Source organism: Simochromis diagramma, unplaced genomic scaffold (assembly GCF_900408965.1).
Source record: "Simochromis diagramma unplaced genomic scaffold, fSimDia1.1 OVJJ01000781.1, whole genome shotgun sequence".
Classification (NCBI taxonomy): Eukaryota; Metazoa; Chordata; class Actinopteri; order Cichliformes; family Cichlidae; genus Simochromis; species Simochromis diagramma.
In genome coordinates this window covers 313239-329928 of record NW_024386832.1, presented here as the reverse complement: position 1 = coordinate 329928, position 16690 = coordinate 313239, and the positions used below count along the sequence as shown (strand labels likewise).

The 16690-nt window shown below is 39.4% G+C and overlaps 1 protein-coding gene across 2 annotated transcripts; it reads left to right on the top strand.

Annotated features, from left to right (window-relative positions):
• The first annotated feature begins 1433 nt into the window (after nt 1-1433).
• Nucleotides 1434-16083, top strand: LOC120731431 (glutathione hydrolase 5 proenzyme-like). Of its 2 annotated transcripts, XM_040028420.1 has the most exons (12): nt 1434-1869; nt 8185-8312; nt 8387-8494; nt 10113-10290; nt 10379-10539; nt 10768-10914; nt 11047-11168; nt 12062-12237; nt 12404-12495; nt 15379-15485; nt 15657-15767; nt 15854-16083. In XM_040028420.1, exons 1-12 carry the CDS (start codon nt 1499-1501, stop codon nt 15989-15991), a joined length of 1839 nt encoding a protein of 612 aa, XP_039884354.1. In that variant the 5' UTR covers nt 1434-1498; the 3' UTR covers nt 15992-16083. The 2 variants fall into 2 exon arrangements, with proteins under 2 accessions (XP_039884354.1, XP_039884355.1); XM_040028421.1 differs by lacking the exon at nt 8387-8494 and having other exon boundaries at nt 1435-1869.
• The last annotated feature ends 607 nt before the right edge of the window (nt 16084-16690 follow it).

Here is a 16690-nt window from a genome sequence, read left to right as displayed (position 1 = left end):
CACCTCAAACAAGGAAAATCTCTGGCTCTCACAGACCTGTAACGTCTTCTGTAAGAAGCTTTTCTGTCCCCCACTCGTTACCTGTATGAATGGCACCTGTTTGAACTCATCATCTGTATAAAAGACACCTGTCCACAGCCTCAAACAGTCAGACTCCAAACTCCGCCATGGCCAAGACCAAAGAGCTTTCGAAGGACACCAGGAAAAGTATTGTAGACCTGCACCAGACTGGGAAGAGTGAATCTACAATAGGCAAGCAGCTTGGTGTGAAAAAATCAACTGTGGGAGCAATCATCAGAAAATGGAAGACATACAAGACCACTGATAATCTCCCTCGATCTGGGGCTCCACGCAAGATCTCATCCCGTGGGGTCAAAATGATCATGAGAATGGTGAGCAAAGATCCCAGAACCACACGGGGGACCTGGTGAATGACCTGCAGAGAGCTGGGACCAAAGTAACAAAGGTCACCATCAGTAACACACTACAACGGCAGGGAATCAAATCCCGCAGTGCCAGACGTGTTCCGCTGCTGAAGCCAGTGCATGTCCAGGCCCGTCTGAAGTTTGCCAGAGAGCACATGGATGATACAGCAGAGGATTGGGAGAATGTCATGTGGTCAGATGAAACCAAAGTAGAACTTTTTGGTATAAACTCAACTCGTGGTGTTTGGAGGAAGAAGAATACTGAGTTGCATCCCAAGAACACCATACCTACTGTGAAGCATGGGGGTGGAAACATCATGCTATGGGGCTGTTCTTCTGCCAAGGGGACAGGACGACTGATCCGTGTTAAGGACAGAATGAATGGGGCCATGTATCGTGAGATTTTGAGCCAAAACCTCCTTCCATCAGTGAGAACTTTGAAGATGAAACGAGGCTGGGTCTTCCAACATGACAATGATCCAAAACACACCGCCCGGGCAACAAAGGAGTGGCTCCGTAAGAAGCATTTGAAAGTCCTGGAGTGGCCTAGCCAGTCTCCAGACCTCAACCCCATAGAAAATCTGTGGCGGGAGTTGAAAGTCCGTGTTGCTCGGCGACAGCCCCAAAACATCACTGCTCTCGAGAAGATCTGCATGGAGGAATGGGCCAAAATACCAGCTACTGTGTGTGCAAACCTGGTAAAGACCTATAGTAGACGTTTGACCTCTGTTATTGCCAACAAAGGTTATGTTACAAAGTATTGAGTTGTATTTTTGTTATTGACCAAATACTTATTTTCCACCCTGATTTACGAATAAATTCTTTACAAATCCTACCATGTGGATTCATGGATTTTTTTTTTTTTCACATTCTGTCTCTCACAGTTGAAGTGTACCTCTGGTGCAAATTACTGACCTCTGTCATCATTTTAGGTGGGGGAACTTGCACAATCGGTGGCTGACTAAATACTTTTTTGCCCCACTGTATGTGCGCAATACGTGGTTCTGGGAAATCAGGCGGTTAACTGTCAGAGGAAGTGAACTACCGACGTTTATGCAGAGAAGAAAGCAGCGATGGCTGAATCAACCGAGCACGTTGAGGGAGGAAATTTGTCTCCCATTTCCCCCCTCAACGAGGACACTGAGGACGAGGACGTTGGGGGGGCAAATACGACTCCTATGTGTCCCCCCAACGAGGACGTTAAGGACGAGGATGTTGAGAGCGCAAAAACGACTTGTAATTGCCCGCCCAAAGTTCCCTGCATATTAGTTGTTGTTGTAGGTGCAGTTTTTCTAATTGTAGGTGCTCTAGCAGCTGGTCTACCAGCTGGTTTTATTGGTTTTTGGAAGGGTAAAAGTGAGTGTGTCAAGGACCCCAGTGCTAATTGCCCTTTCTCAAAAGCTGCTGTGGCCGCAGACTCCGAGAAATGTTCACGGATTGGACGGTGAGTAACATTTGAAACTTCTGACACATTTTTGTTTTTCACATAATATTACGCACCAAATGCAAACTTTAGCGCTAAAACATCTTTGAGAACTACGTAACCCGCGTCTCATCCTGGAAGTGTGTGGTTATGTTCCCCCCCATCTATTTACAAAATAACTACCGTACTCCTAACTAAATTTCTACTTCTTTACGAAACCAATATGCCATTATATAAAAGGCAAAATTCCACGTGATTCTGTATAATACAGATCAATGAAAAATCTTCTTTCCCTACTAAATGATTTATTGGTCAAAAACGGAGAAAAAGCTTTAACATAGAAACTATGATTCTTACAGATGTGTGTGTATTGTCAACATATAGAAAGTACAGTATAGAGATTAAAAATATCATGCCAGATTTGACCTCTGACCTCTTCTGCGAGGTCAGTAGATTGATCTGAAGGTCATAATGCTAGTAATGCTATTTAGAACTATTTACAACTTATGTTTCTTATTAATGATGGGAATTCGAACTCTTTTGAGAGAGCTGGTCCTTATGGCTCAGCTCACTGAAAAGAGTCCTCTTTGGCTCCCAAGCTGGTTGTCAAATTTTCTTTTTCTGAAAATAACTTATTAACAAAAATAAAGTAAAATCATGTGTAAAAAGAAATTAGTATATCAAATGGTTTATGGCTTATTTTTTTCAACAAGTAACAAAAATAAATTTTAAGGAACAAAAACAAATACCCATCTCTGATTGCATGTATAATATTTATAAAATGTAAACTATTTACAGTCAAACGATGGACAGTTACACAACAAAATATACCTTAAAATATGCTAAGCAAAAATTTTAAAAAAGCATCAAGGTAACAGTTTGACTGTTTAATTTTTCAACCTTTCCAGACGGTTTTCTTTGTACCCACTGTTGTTTACTCGTGTGTGTGTGTGTGTGTGTGTGTGTGTGTGTGTGTGTGTGTGTAATCAGATCCCATCATTAACTTCAAAGACCCGGATCTAAGACCTGTTTTGTTCCCAACTGAAAAATCACTATTGTTACTGACATCATCTGTACTGACAGCATAGAGGCATATAGGGAATAATATCAGTACAATATCAGGGTAAAGCGTGTAATAGACATGCTGGTCCAACATGTGGATATCACACTTTGCCTCTCCTAATTTAAACACATACTTGTGTTGCAGTAAGCTGCAGTACCAACAGTGATATTTTACTTCAAGCCAACATGAAAAGAAATTTTTAAAGATTTTTGCTGCAGATTGTGAAGAACAATGCATACCATTCAGTCAGTTAAACACTGGAATCAAAAGTGTATCTTATTCGAATGATTAGTGGCATATGGGGTGGCTGTAGCTTAGGTAGTAGAGCGGGTCACCTCTTAACCGGTTGTTGGTTCGATCCCAGTCTGCATGCCAAATATCCTTGGGCGAGATACTAACCCCAGGTTGCTCTCCCATGCATCCATCGGAGTGTGAATGTGTTTGGATGTTAGTTAGGTAGCACTGAAAACCTGGGTGAATGAACAAGTTGTATAAAGCCCTTTGCTAGTAGAAAAGCCATTTACTATATTATGAAAACATTTACATGTAAATGCATATCAGCTAACTAGCATAACCCTTGGTATCAACTTGTTTAAGTCACAGTTCTAGTATCAAGTCTTCCCAGTCCCCTAAAGAATATCAGCTTACATTCACCATTTTTCTGATTCTGTCATTTCTTTTTTTAATTACTCAGCTTTTTCTCGTGTAGCGTTCAATTCAGTTAATTTAAACCTTGTAATCTTCAGTCTTATTTAAGCTTTTTTTTGCTACAACTTTTAATATTTTTCTCAGGTTTTTTGTTTGAAACAGTATGTAATAATTTACTTCCACTTTTTTTTTATTTGCAAACACAATGCTACTGTCTTTTCTGCATTTTCTGCATACAAATTTTAACTTTCTCACTAATGTATAAGTCGTTGGATCAAAATAAAGTTGGTCCTCCTTATTCACCTAAATTCAGTGCAGGTTCAGTGCAATTACCAAAACCTAACACAGGATTAAATCCTTTCACTTTTAAACTGCTGTTTAAATTGCGTTTCTACTGAAACCGAGCACTCAAAGTGCTTAGTTCCATCAGAGAGCTTTGAGATCAGCTTCACAGTCTATCCAGCATCAAACCCCATGCAAAAAATGTTGTGTGTGATATTTGACATATTTAACTTGGTGGTTAAATACTGAAATGAGGACTTTTCTTTCTGTGAAAGATGGTTAAATTGTAATTCATGCTCTCATTTCCTCCCACTTGGATGATTGCAACTGACTTTACACTGGTCTCAGTCAGTCCTCTCTGCCCTGTCTCCAGCTTGTCCACAGTCCTGATGCTAGGCTCCTCACAGACACCCGAAAAAATGGATTTATACAATTTAAGACCCTCCTGTTTGTCTGGAAATGATCACGTTAATTTAAAAAAAAAAACCTTTTTGTTTATCGAGTGTTTTTTTTTTTTTTTTTTTTTTTTTTCTTCTTCCATTTTTATAGACAATAACATTTGAACATAAGACAACAAAAGGAGGACCAACCACACAAAAATAAATAAATCGGGGAGATTAGGCCATTTAGGTATAAGTTTGACATACACAGGGTTACAAGTTGAAAATTATGTACAACTTGGATACATATTATTACCAGAGATAATATAAAGGAATACCACAAGACTATAGAGTAATTTCTCAGTAAGAAAACGTTTCCATTTCTTCAAGTATTGCTCACATTTTTCTGAGGACAGTCTCAAGGAGAAGGTTAGTCGCTCCATAACGTGAATTTCGTGTACTATTTCTGTCCAGTCCGAAACAGTTGGAGGTTCCTTATTCAACCACTTGTGTGTTTATAGCTTTTTGGCTGACCATCTGAAATACCTGTAGCAGGTATCTGTCTTGTTTCTTCAGTCCAATTGGGATGTTGGCTAAGTAAAAGACACTGAAACTCCTCTCAAGATGTAACCCAGTTATCTGCTTGGTTCTTTAGACCACTTCTGTCCAGTAGGGGGCGATTTTAGGACATTCTCCAAAAATATGGAAGTGGCCTACTGAAGTTTATCCACATTAGGGCTGCCACAAACGATTATTTTGATAGTCGACTAGTCGCCGATTATTTTTGCGATTAGTCGACTAATCAGATCATCATCCATTGGACGTACAGCTTATTGCACCAGCATGCATCTGCTCTTATATTACTATGATTAGCTTACAGCTTTAAGTGTTTTAGGTATGTGCTAACTAAAAATAAAGACAAGATGATTGTTTAATTTGTAATGAAATTTGCAGATTGTTTCGGTGAAGTTTAATAAACTCAGCCGTCTGCTCCTTGCTATCTAAAATATAACAGGACACCGGAGTATATTCTCGAGCATCTCACACTTCTGATAATCAGCTGTCTGCTTGACGTTTATTCAGCTGTGTAAAAACTATAACTTTAATCTCAGCCAAACTGATTTACTCAGGAACAAATAAAATACTGAAAAAATCCAAACAATAACATTTTTAAGTTATCTTAGTGACTCATATATCATGTTTAACCTGAGTAGCGAAAGACTGCGGTGGGTTTGAAAACGATTTGCCGGGAGTCCGGTGTTCTCACGGCTCTAGTGAGCCTTGAACCCGGGCTAGGTATTGAGCTAGTGGGTAACAGACGTCTCCAAAAACGTCGGAGCGCTTTTGAAAATATGTGGTGTCTTGATAAACTGAGCACATATTTGAGGTTTACACAGCTACATTCTCTCCTGAAATATGTTAAACATTTATTTTGTGACCCAGAAAGAATAATAAGAGTAATATTAAGACTAACTAGCTGCCGCCATTGTTGGAAACTGAGCAGGGCTGCCCTATGAATTCTGGGACACAGCTTCTTCTTCTTTGGGGTTTAACAGCAGGTGGCATCCTTGTACATGCAGTGCTGCCATCTTCTGTTTCAGTCCGTTATTACACTCTTAAATCCTACTACTTATTCCTGCGTCTTTTGGGATCTTACAAAGCTTCAAACGACGCATCGACTATTAAATTGGTCGTTGACAATTTTGATAGTTGACTAATCGTGGCAGCCCTAATCCACATTTCCTGCAACATTTACTAGAGCAGGGCGATATGACCAAAAATATTTATGACGATATACATTTGAAAATTTGCGATAGCGATATAACTGACGATATAACTCACACTTGACAAAATACTTTACAACTCCACAACTTTATTAGTGCAAAAAACCCCATCAATGTATTTTCACTTAAACAAGCAGCTGTTTTTCGTGTGCATTAAAGCTATATAAAAATGTAACAAATTCCTTGCTGACAGTTTAACCAAAAGGCATTTCCAGTGGAAACTGGCCGACATATCCTCAGCATAACCATGTATAATATCCACAAAACTTAAAAAGAGGTTATACACACACAATACGGTAACATTATGTTGAAGCACAGTACGTATCACTCCGCGAGGCGCCTGCCTAATATAGCCGTAATGCTCCGACAATCCATCAAGCGGTGCGGCTTCATAGCTTAGCAAAGTTGTACTAAAATATTTGATAGATTTTCGAGCAGAGTGCACATAAAATCGTTTCGAGGTCAGTAAACACAACCAGAATTCATACATAAGGCACACGGGATTATAAGGCGCACTGTCGATTTTCAGAAAAATCAAAGGATTGCTTTTAAGTGTGCAGTATTTTCCAAACGACACGGTAATAACGACGGCCCGCTAGCATGCTCTACCAAAAATAGTGTTTTGTTGTGTATCTGACGGACGAAAGCCAAACCAGTTCCACACCACTGAAGTTGCAGCATTTTCACAAACCAATTCTGGTTCATCCGTTTCATTTAACGATCAACTTTCGCTCTTCTCATTCTGCGTCGCTGCCATGTGCATATGTAAACAAAGGCACTGTGCATTCGCGTTTTACCCATATTCTATCGCGATATGTCATTTTCCTATCGTTGCCCAAAATTACACCGGTATTACCGTGAACGGTATGATATAGCCCAGCCCTAACATTTACCATTTTCAGCATTTTTACTTTGGAGTTCTTTAATCTTAGGGGTGATTAAAAAACCTCAGCGTTTTGTTTCCAGGTGAACTCTCTCCATGAAGCGGAGCTTGAAGTAGTGGCTGTGGTTTTACATATATTAGACCAATCTTCTTCAGATGGATTTATTCCGGCCTCTTTCTCCCATCTGAGTTTAATGTAGGTGGTAGACAGTTTCCTTTCTGTCTGTAGTATTGAGTAGGTCATAGAGATTTGTTTTGTCAGTTTCCCTTTACATGCATTTTATAAAGATTTGCACTGATGGCGTTTTCTCCTTGGACACAATATCTGTATTAAAATTATGTCTTAATTGGAGATATCTAAAGAAGGTTGTAACTGTCTGACATTTGTTGAAAGGTATCGACACCTTATTGAGATGATATTTTTCAGTATGCGGTAATACCAAAGTTGCACCAATATTTAAACCTACTATCAGTTTTTGCGGGGGTGAATTCTGTGTCATATGCTGGCTAGTGTAGTATTCTTGCATCACTTCAAATATTTTGTCTCTAAGTTCCTGGAGCCAGATGCTCAGTGGTACTTTTATGCAGTTTGATACTTTGTTTAAAAGTGAATGCAATAATGGTTTATCCCCGTGAATAGCTGGGAGAGGGACATGAACTTTATCCTGATCTATTTTTTTTTTTTTTTTTTTTCCACCTGGCATCACATGTCAGATCACACCATGCTATCAGGACTCTAAGCTGTGCAGCCTTATAATAATTTTCAAGACATTGGAGCATTGGAGAGCCATGCCACCTTCATTTCTAGCTTATTGCAGTGTCTTGGGGTGATTAGGTTAATTTGATTATGGGACGTGATTCAAGGTTCAAGGTTCTTTATTTGTCACATGCATAGTTATACAAGTATAACACACAGTGAAATGTAGCCTGACACGCTCCTCGACATGTGCAAAAAATTGGGGGGGGGGGGGGGGTAGAGGAAGATATATATATATATATATATATATATATATATTAGTATATACACTGGGTGAATGTGCAGTAGTAGCAGCTTGAGATTGTAGATTTATTTATTATTTAATAAATCTACATTTATTAGAGACAGTAGATTGAGATTAAAATTCAGTGAACTGTGCATCCATCCCTAGCAGATGCAACAACGAAGACAACACATCGTGTTATTCAGTCATGGGAATTTAATTGTGGGACATTATAATTTTAATAAAGATTAAAATTAAATTAATTGTGCACACATGATAACAATAACACTAGAGTGATAACGATGAACTGTTTTAGGGACATTCTTCAGAAAGGCGGCTCTGCAGTAGATGCTGCCATTGCTGCGCTGCTGTGCACCTCCATCATCAACCCACAGTGCGCAGGGATCGGAGGCGGGGTCATATTCACTGTGATGGACAGCTCCGGTAACAAGACACCCTTGCTCCTCTTAGCTCAACCCTGCTGGGGTTTAACATAATAATATGTCATCTTTTCAAAGGTAAAGTGAAAATCATCACCTCCAGAGAGACTGTCCCCAGGAAGGTGAACTCTGACCTGCTTAAGTTGTGTCGTAAAACCACAGAGTGGAGCATGAAGTGGCCGCAAGGTGGGCTGTTTTTCTGCCATAATGCTAATATTTATAATGTTTTAGTCTAATCTGCTCTTGGACTCACCTTTATGACACAGCTAATTTATTCCGTACAGGTCACTGCTAATGCACACTGTGAGTCATTCCTCTTTCCTCAAGAAAGAAAAACAGAGATAATAAAAAAGAAAAGAAAAAAGAGATCAAGCAAACCACTACAGAGGGTTTGGCCGTTGGCATTTATTAAAGACACTGAGTCGGTTTCCTATATGACATCTGTTAGAGTAATCTAACATAAACACAATGAAACACATGCTAATTAGTTTCAGAAAAAGCCAGAGAGATTAGAGTAGTCAGGTCTTTCTCCAAACAGGTCTTAACAGGTCTTTCTCCAAATCATGCACAAGATGTAACACAAAAGTTTTAAAGGTGTAGTCAGTTATCTGTAGAGGTTTTTTTTTTTTTTAAACTCAGCACTTTAGTCTGCAAGACAAACTCAAGATATGAAGGATCATACCTTTGTTTTATCACCTGAGAGGGTTCTTGTCATCAAAGAAGTGAAGGAAAGAGACAGCATGACTGGTATCTCGTTAAAATGTCACCCTCCTCCTCACCTCAAACCTCATCTACTGAATTAAAGTCAGGACTCTAACACACTAAGGAGTGCATAAGCATTATTATTTAATTACTGTAAACAGACTGGACAATCGGCGCTTCCAACTCCAGGCAGTCAACAGCGAACCAGCTAAACAACAACAACTGGTTATAAGCTAACATTAAAGCTTTCTTGCCAGAATGCTGTCCCATCTTTCCCATTTTCTGGTCTTCAATTAATGTAAATTCCTCCCCAAGACCAATCTTAACTCTCCTCACAAGTCCATCTTTATCAGTCATTGTTTCTGCTTTGGCTAATCTCCACTCGTTTCTGTGGCAGATTATCTGTCTGTGGAGGTGAAGCTGGAAATGTTGTGAGATCCTGAAGTGGGGCCAGAGACACAGGCTGCTGTGGATGCACATGTCCCTGTCTCTTATGTTGCTGTCAGCAGAGTACAAATGACCTTCCTGCATTACTCCCTGATTGTCTATAGTGTGTTGACTTTGAAGGGAAGCTGTGGATCCATATATAGCATCAGCATAGTCTCTGTTAAGAAGTGTCTTTTAACAGCATTTGAGTATGGGATGGAGCGCAATAAGAACTGGGAGTAGTTATTGGAGCAGTTCACTTGTGGCAGACATAAAAAAAATAAAGAAAATAGAAATTAGAATATGTGTGAGAAAGATGGATCAAGAAAAGAAAGGGGGCTACAGGCACCATTTATTTATATGGCCCAGAGTTCTGTGCTACACTCCTGCACACAGGCTGCATAAACAGTAAGAAAAGTAAATATAAGATATGCTAAATGCTTCTTTAAGCCAGAAATAGTGTAAATATGTAAATGTAGTGAAATAAACTAAAAGTAAGTGTAGGATGCAAAATGTTATATGTATGTTAGTTAGTTTATATGTTATTTACAAAGCACCAAATTATAACAAATGTCATCTCAGATCATTAAAGGTCAGGACCTTACAATTTACTCAAAACACGAGCAAATGTATGTGTGACTTTCCAGCACTGACTACCCATTATCTATCTAACCAGATAGCAGATGGATTGGGGTTCCTGGGGAAATTCGAGGTTATGAAGCGGCACACCGGCTTTATGGGAAGTTGCCGTGGGCCGACCTCTTTCAGCCGACCATCAAATTAGCCAGAGAAGGATTCCCTATTCCTTACTACCAAGGTCAACACATCCCACGCATTGGTAACACGTCACTACGGTATGAAATACACCCACAATGTGATTTCAAAAATACGAAGAGCAAACAATGAATGTTTCAGCTTTATTTCACTGTCTTTGTCTTTTAGGAAGTTATATTTAGATAAAAATGGGAACCTGCTTAAGACCGGTGATACTGTGAAATTTGAGAAACTGGCTGACACTTTGGAGATGATCGCAAACGAGGGACCAGATGTGTTTTACAACGGAACAATAGCAAAGAATTTAACCAGTGACATACAGAAAGCAGGTATTATCAGACGGGTTTCATCCTGCTCTCTTTTCTGACCATTTTCTGTGTCTGCCAGGCACAATGATCTAATTACAAATTAAAAAATCTATTGGTTTTGGAAAACTTTAACATGATCCCTCACAGGCCACACTGTGATCTGTCTGGATCCATTCAAACTCTTGATTATGAAATGCATTGTGTTCATTTTTGCTCAGCAGAATCATTTGTTTCACTGTTTTTGCTCAGGAGGAAAACTCACACTGGAGGACTTGGCATCATATCAAGCTAATGTGACTGATGCGTGGAATATTTCTCTGGGAGATTATAAAATGTACTTCCCTCCGCCCCCTTCAGGAGGAGCCATCCTCAGCCTCATCCTCAACATCATGAAAGGTTCCTGATTGTTGCTTCTAGCATGTAGAGTTTGATCCATATAGGAAAATGATCCTTCTCAATCTTTACAAATGTGATACACTAAGAATCAATGTTTTCAATCCAAAAAATAAAAATAATTTATATTTTCAGGATACAAAATGAATTCAGAACCTAAGACGACTGATGAAAAGATTTTGTTTTATCACCGTTATATTGAAGCTTTAAAATTTGCCAATGAATTAAAGAAAGATCCAAACTCCAGCTCAGATGGAGTAAGTATCTCAAAATCCTACAGATTTGCACCTGCTTTGTTGCATAAAGAATGATTCTATTTAAGTGACTAAACAATTAAAAGTAACAATACCACATCACAAAACACAAAACAAACCACCCCTTGCCTGCAGCTCATCCACAAACTACACCCCACCACAGTCAGTTTATGCACACTGATAATGAGTTGAGGTTTTTTTTTGTAATATCTCTGAGTTTTGCACAGTTGGACTTTGGGTTAATTTGCTGGGGTGAGATTGTGACTTTGTGTTAACAAAGTGCTTTTACAGAAGTGTTCACCTTTGTTAATGATCAATCAGGGGCATTTGATTATCAGTACCTGGCTGCTACTTACAATTAAAGTTCTTATAGAAGCACTAAGGGTGTAGAAAACCAGTAGAGTGCTGTAAGAATTTCTTTGAGTCTCAGCATTTTCATTTCAGCATCATTCTGAGCAGTGATGTAGCTTTTAAAACATATACATATAAATACAAGTTTTAAAAGCACATGAACCTAAATTGGCTTAATATTTGTCTTTAATTTAGTATGTATATATTATTATTATTATTATTATTATTTTAGTATTTAAATATAAGTATAATTTTGTGTAATGTGATGTTTTCAGATGCTCTGTAGTTCACACAGATGACTGAATTTCAGAGACTATATCTTTGGCAGTCATATGTTGAGCTTGATCACTAACCAATATTATAACCTCTAGTATTAATTAATTCATTCATTCATTCATCTTGCATCAGTGATGGATCAATGATCAAAATTCTGTTAACATTTGGCTGTAATTTGATAATTTTCTTGACAGCAATGTATTTTCTGTAATGTGCATATTTATTTAGTTTTATTAATTCATTTTATTAATTCTCTGTATTTCACACAGATGGCAAAGAAACTGACACAGGATAGCTTTGCAGACAGCCTTCGAAGCTTGATCAGCAGCGACAAGACTCGTGATCCTGGCATCAACTTGTATCTGGACAGCATCGGCACCACACATGTATCTGTGCTGGCTGAAGATGGATCTGCTGTGTCTGTCACCAGCAGCATCAACGATGAGTCAGTACCTGCATCATTCTGTTTCACTGCTAGAAACCAGCTATCAGATATTTTTCTTTCTTGAAACTGAAGATTTAAGAGATTATGGAGGAACTTATTTTTAGACTATTTCTATACTACAAAGAGTGTCTTGGTGTTGTAGTTAATTTAGTTTTTTTGTTTACAGATTCGGCTCTGGGGTCCTCTCTCCAAGCACTGGAATCATTCTCAACAACCAGCTGTCTGACTTCTGTGGTAGAGCTGATAGCTTCTCTCCTGGTAAGAGATCAGCAGGATGCTTTTTACATTTATTATTTATGAAATACAAGTAATTAGACGAGGAAGGTGGATTATTTCAAAACTAATACTACAAAGAGTTTAATTTTTTTCCTGAAATTATTTTCCTGACAGGACATATTTCTTTAAGTAATTTCTAATAATGGCAAAATAGTGCCATTGAGGAAATGAGAGGTGGCATTTCATAATTCATTGTGACGCATCATATTTTGTTGATCATGGAACAACTAAACTTGTTGATCATTTCCACGATGTTTTGCCAAACTGAAACACATCATGTGAATTTGGACTAAAATTGCATTTTCTGTTTAATACCATAGCCTGCTAAAATGTTTGAATGTTCAAGAACAGGCACAGTTGAACACACTGCTGTAGTAAAATCTGTTTCCATGTCAACGTGTTGTTGTGTGAAGTTTTTCCTTCACACTGTCACCAAGTACTTGCTCATAAGGGGCTCTTCTTATTGTTGGGGGTTTCTCTCTACTGAAGTGGGTTAACCTTATAATATAAATGTACCATTGTGATTTGACGGTATATGGATATTTATATTCATTTAAATATATACATAGGACAGCACACTGGCACGGTGTTGCCTTATAGCAAGAAGGCCCTGAGTTTGATCCCACTTGTGTGGAGCTTGCATGTTCTCCCCATGTTTGTGTGAGTTCTCTCTGGGTACTGCAGCATCCTCCCACAGTCCAAAGACATGCAGTTAGTAGGGTTAGGCTAATTGGTGAATCTAAATTGCCCATAGGTGTGAATGCGAGTGTTTCTCTGTGTTAGCGCTGCATCAGGCTAGCGACCTGACCTCGGTTTACCCTGCCTCTCGCCCTATGGTAGCTAGGATTGGCTCCACCACCCCTGCAACCCTGAGAAGGATAAGCTGAAGATAATCGATGGATGAATCTATATATAGATCTATAATATTGATTCAAGTGTGTTCAAGGTTCTGTATAATTCAGTTTGGACATAGCATCATTCAAACATTAATCTAACACACTGACAGAGTCTCAGTAATAGCTGCACTTTGAAAGACATTTCACTTTAGTTTGATACAGATTCAGTAGAGATAACTCACTTGTTGTGTGTGCACTTTCATCATTTGTTGATAAGCATGGGTGGATGCAATTCTAAACTTGTTTGTAGAGCACAGGTGTCAAACTCCAGGCTTTGAGGGCCAGTGTCCTGCAGATTTTACATGTGTCCTTGATCCAACACAGCTAAATTACCTCCTCAGCGGCTGTATCCCAATTCAGGGTCTGCAGCCTTAAAGTACGCAGCCTTAACGGTCCACAAGGGCCGCGTAATCAAAGACCGCTAAGGCCGGAAGTGCGAGGCTTGTGAAATGGGACGGTCTAGCCTCCGTCGCGCTGCCCAGGTTGCCTAGCAACCATGATACTAACAGCTGGAAACGTTTCATGCAGCTTTGTTTGACAGGAATGAAGGAGAAAATCTTTTGTTCATTTGTTTGTTTGTTTCTACATGAGCTTTGATCATTCTCTGTAAGATTAAGCTTAGCTATTGAACGGCGTATATTTTAAAGTAAAGGCTTTAAAACCAAGTTAGTACAAACGTCACTAATGTCACATAACTTTGCCGACATGTGGCCAACAGTAGTGTTTTAATGTTCTTCGTTATTAAACATTTGCACATAAATAAGTGACATAATATTCAGTACTTGCTTAAAGTTTACTCTTCGGGCGCCCCTCATCCGCCGTTTTTTTTTTTTTTTTTTTTGGCAAAATTATCCACACCCACCGCCGCGCTATGCATTATGGGATATGTTGGGCCACGAAGTCTACACTGCCACATCCTTAAAATTCAGGGAAATGAAGGACGCATTTGAGGGCCGCATTTCGAGCAGCCTTTGAATTGGGACAGCCTTCGTCGCGTCGCTGTGACGTAATCTGTTGGGTCTAAACTCAGACCCTGCTGTATCCAGGACTTATTCCCGTGAAAGAAAAACAAGGCAACAGCGATCGATCGATTTACTTGCAAGGGAGGCCTCGTCGGTATCTCAGAAACGCACTTCGAATCTCCTTACGAGTGACCCCGACGATGGCCTCCTCTCGCTGCCTTTTATTGAAAACGTTCACACAATAAACAATAGTTTACAAACACCTCCCCTCATAACCCCCCTTGGTTACAAAGACAAGGCACTGTATGTGTGTGTGTGTGTGTTATGTGAGAATGTGTGTGTGTGTGTTCTCCTGCTGACCAAAAAGGGTCATAAAAGCATAAAAGCAGGAGCAACATCCTTGGTCATAAAGAGGGTAGTCTCCCCCACACCCAATTTATGGTTCACCCTAGATAACAAAGTGAAGCCATACAAAGGGGAGGAAGTTTACCAACATCAAACAGACCTTCACAAGGATGTGCCTGTGATAAAACACTACAGCCCCCACCCAGAACCTCGAGAATCTGGGGAGGGGGGACAGAAGAATTTCTTTCATCACAGAGTTAAAACAATGTAGAGATGGTAAGCATAAAAATGACAAACATTTAACAATTCACTTTAACATAATCGGCCTTAAAATGCGGCCTTTAAGGCTGCAGACCCTGAATTGGGATACAGCCAACATGTCTTGGAGTTCTCCAGAAGCCTGGTAATGAACTAATCATTTGATTCAGGTGTGTTCACCCAGAGTCTTATCTAAAACCTGCAGGACAACGGCCCTCGAGGCCTTGAGTTTGACACCCCTGTTGTAGAGTATAAAAAATTCAGGTATGAAAATACTGCATGAAAATACAGTAACTGATTCGTGTATGAAACATTTGTATAAATGATTTATGCACAGATATGTGTGTACAGACTGATTTCTGTTTTCTAGTTTTGTCATTCAAGGTCTTTGTTGTATTTCTCAGGGGAGCGGCCTCCCTCCAATATGGCCCCATCTGTGCTGAAGTCTCAGTCGAAGACGCTGGTGATTGGAGGGTCTGGTTCTGAAACGATTCCACCGGCTGTGGCCTCGGTATGTATGCATGGTAAACACACAAAAGTGCCATTACATATTAAATAAAATAAATTGATGTGGACTGATGCTGGTCTTTGCTGTTAAAGCTTGCATCATAGTAACAAGATTCTTCACCCTAATTTATCCTGTAATCATCACTTTCTCATCTCATTTTTTTTTCTCTCCAAGGCGCTCATGAACCACCTTTGGTTTGGAAAGAGCCTTAAGGAGGCAATTATTACGCCTGTTGTTCTTGTAGACTCTCAAAGTGAAGTAAAACCTGAACCCAAGCTTGAAAAGGTAATTTATTCAATGTATTTAAATGATAAATTAATAAGTTCTACTTCTCTTGTTCCATCTGAGTCTCTCTCCTCTTTGCCCTGCAGGATGTAGTTGATGGTCTTGAAGCTCTGGGACATAAAATAGTAAAATTCTACAACACAGTTAATGCTGTGGAAAAGGCGGGCAGCTGTATCTCTGCATGGTCTGATGAAAGGAAAAAAGGCAAAGCAGCTGGTTACTGAGACCAAGAATCAGTGATAATAATAATGATAATAATGGATTGGATTTATATAGCGCTTTTCAAGGCACCCAAAGCGCTTTACAATGCCACTATTCATTCACTCTCACATTCATACACTGGTGGAGGCAGCTACGGTTGTAGCCACAGCTGCCCTGGGGCAGACTGACAGAAGCGAGGCTGCCATATCGCGCCATCGGCCCCTCTGGCCAACACCAGTAGGCAAGTAGGGTAAAGTGTCTTGCCCAAGGACACAACGACCAGGACAGAAAGCCCGGGGATCGAACCGGCGACCTTCCGGTTACAGATGCGATTCCCAACCCCCTGAGCCACGGTCGCCCTGATATACAGCATGGCTTTAAGGTTATGGACACTGCTGTAGCTACAACATTGGTAAATCTATATTCGTCTGTTAACTGATAGATCATTCATGCTTTGCTCATGTGTATAAAAAGTTTGTAATATTGAAAACATAATGCAACGATCAGATCAGTTAAATCACAAATTTCATGCAAAAATGTGCAAAGATAGCACTGTAAAAACTAGAAATGTAATTTTTTTTAAAAAGTAGGGATTGCTGTTGATATCCGCCTCAATTTTTTACAATCAATATGACCTTCTAAATATTTGTTTATTTTGGGTTTTGATTCATATAGAATTGACTAAACAAGGAAACAGCTTTCAGGTCAAAATGTGAAGCCCA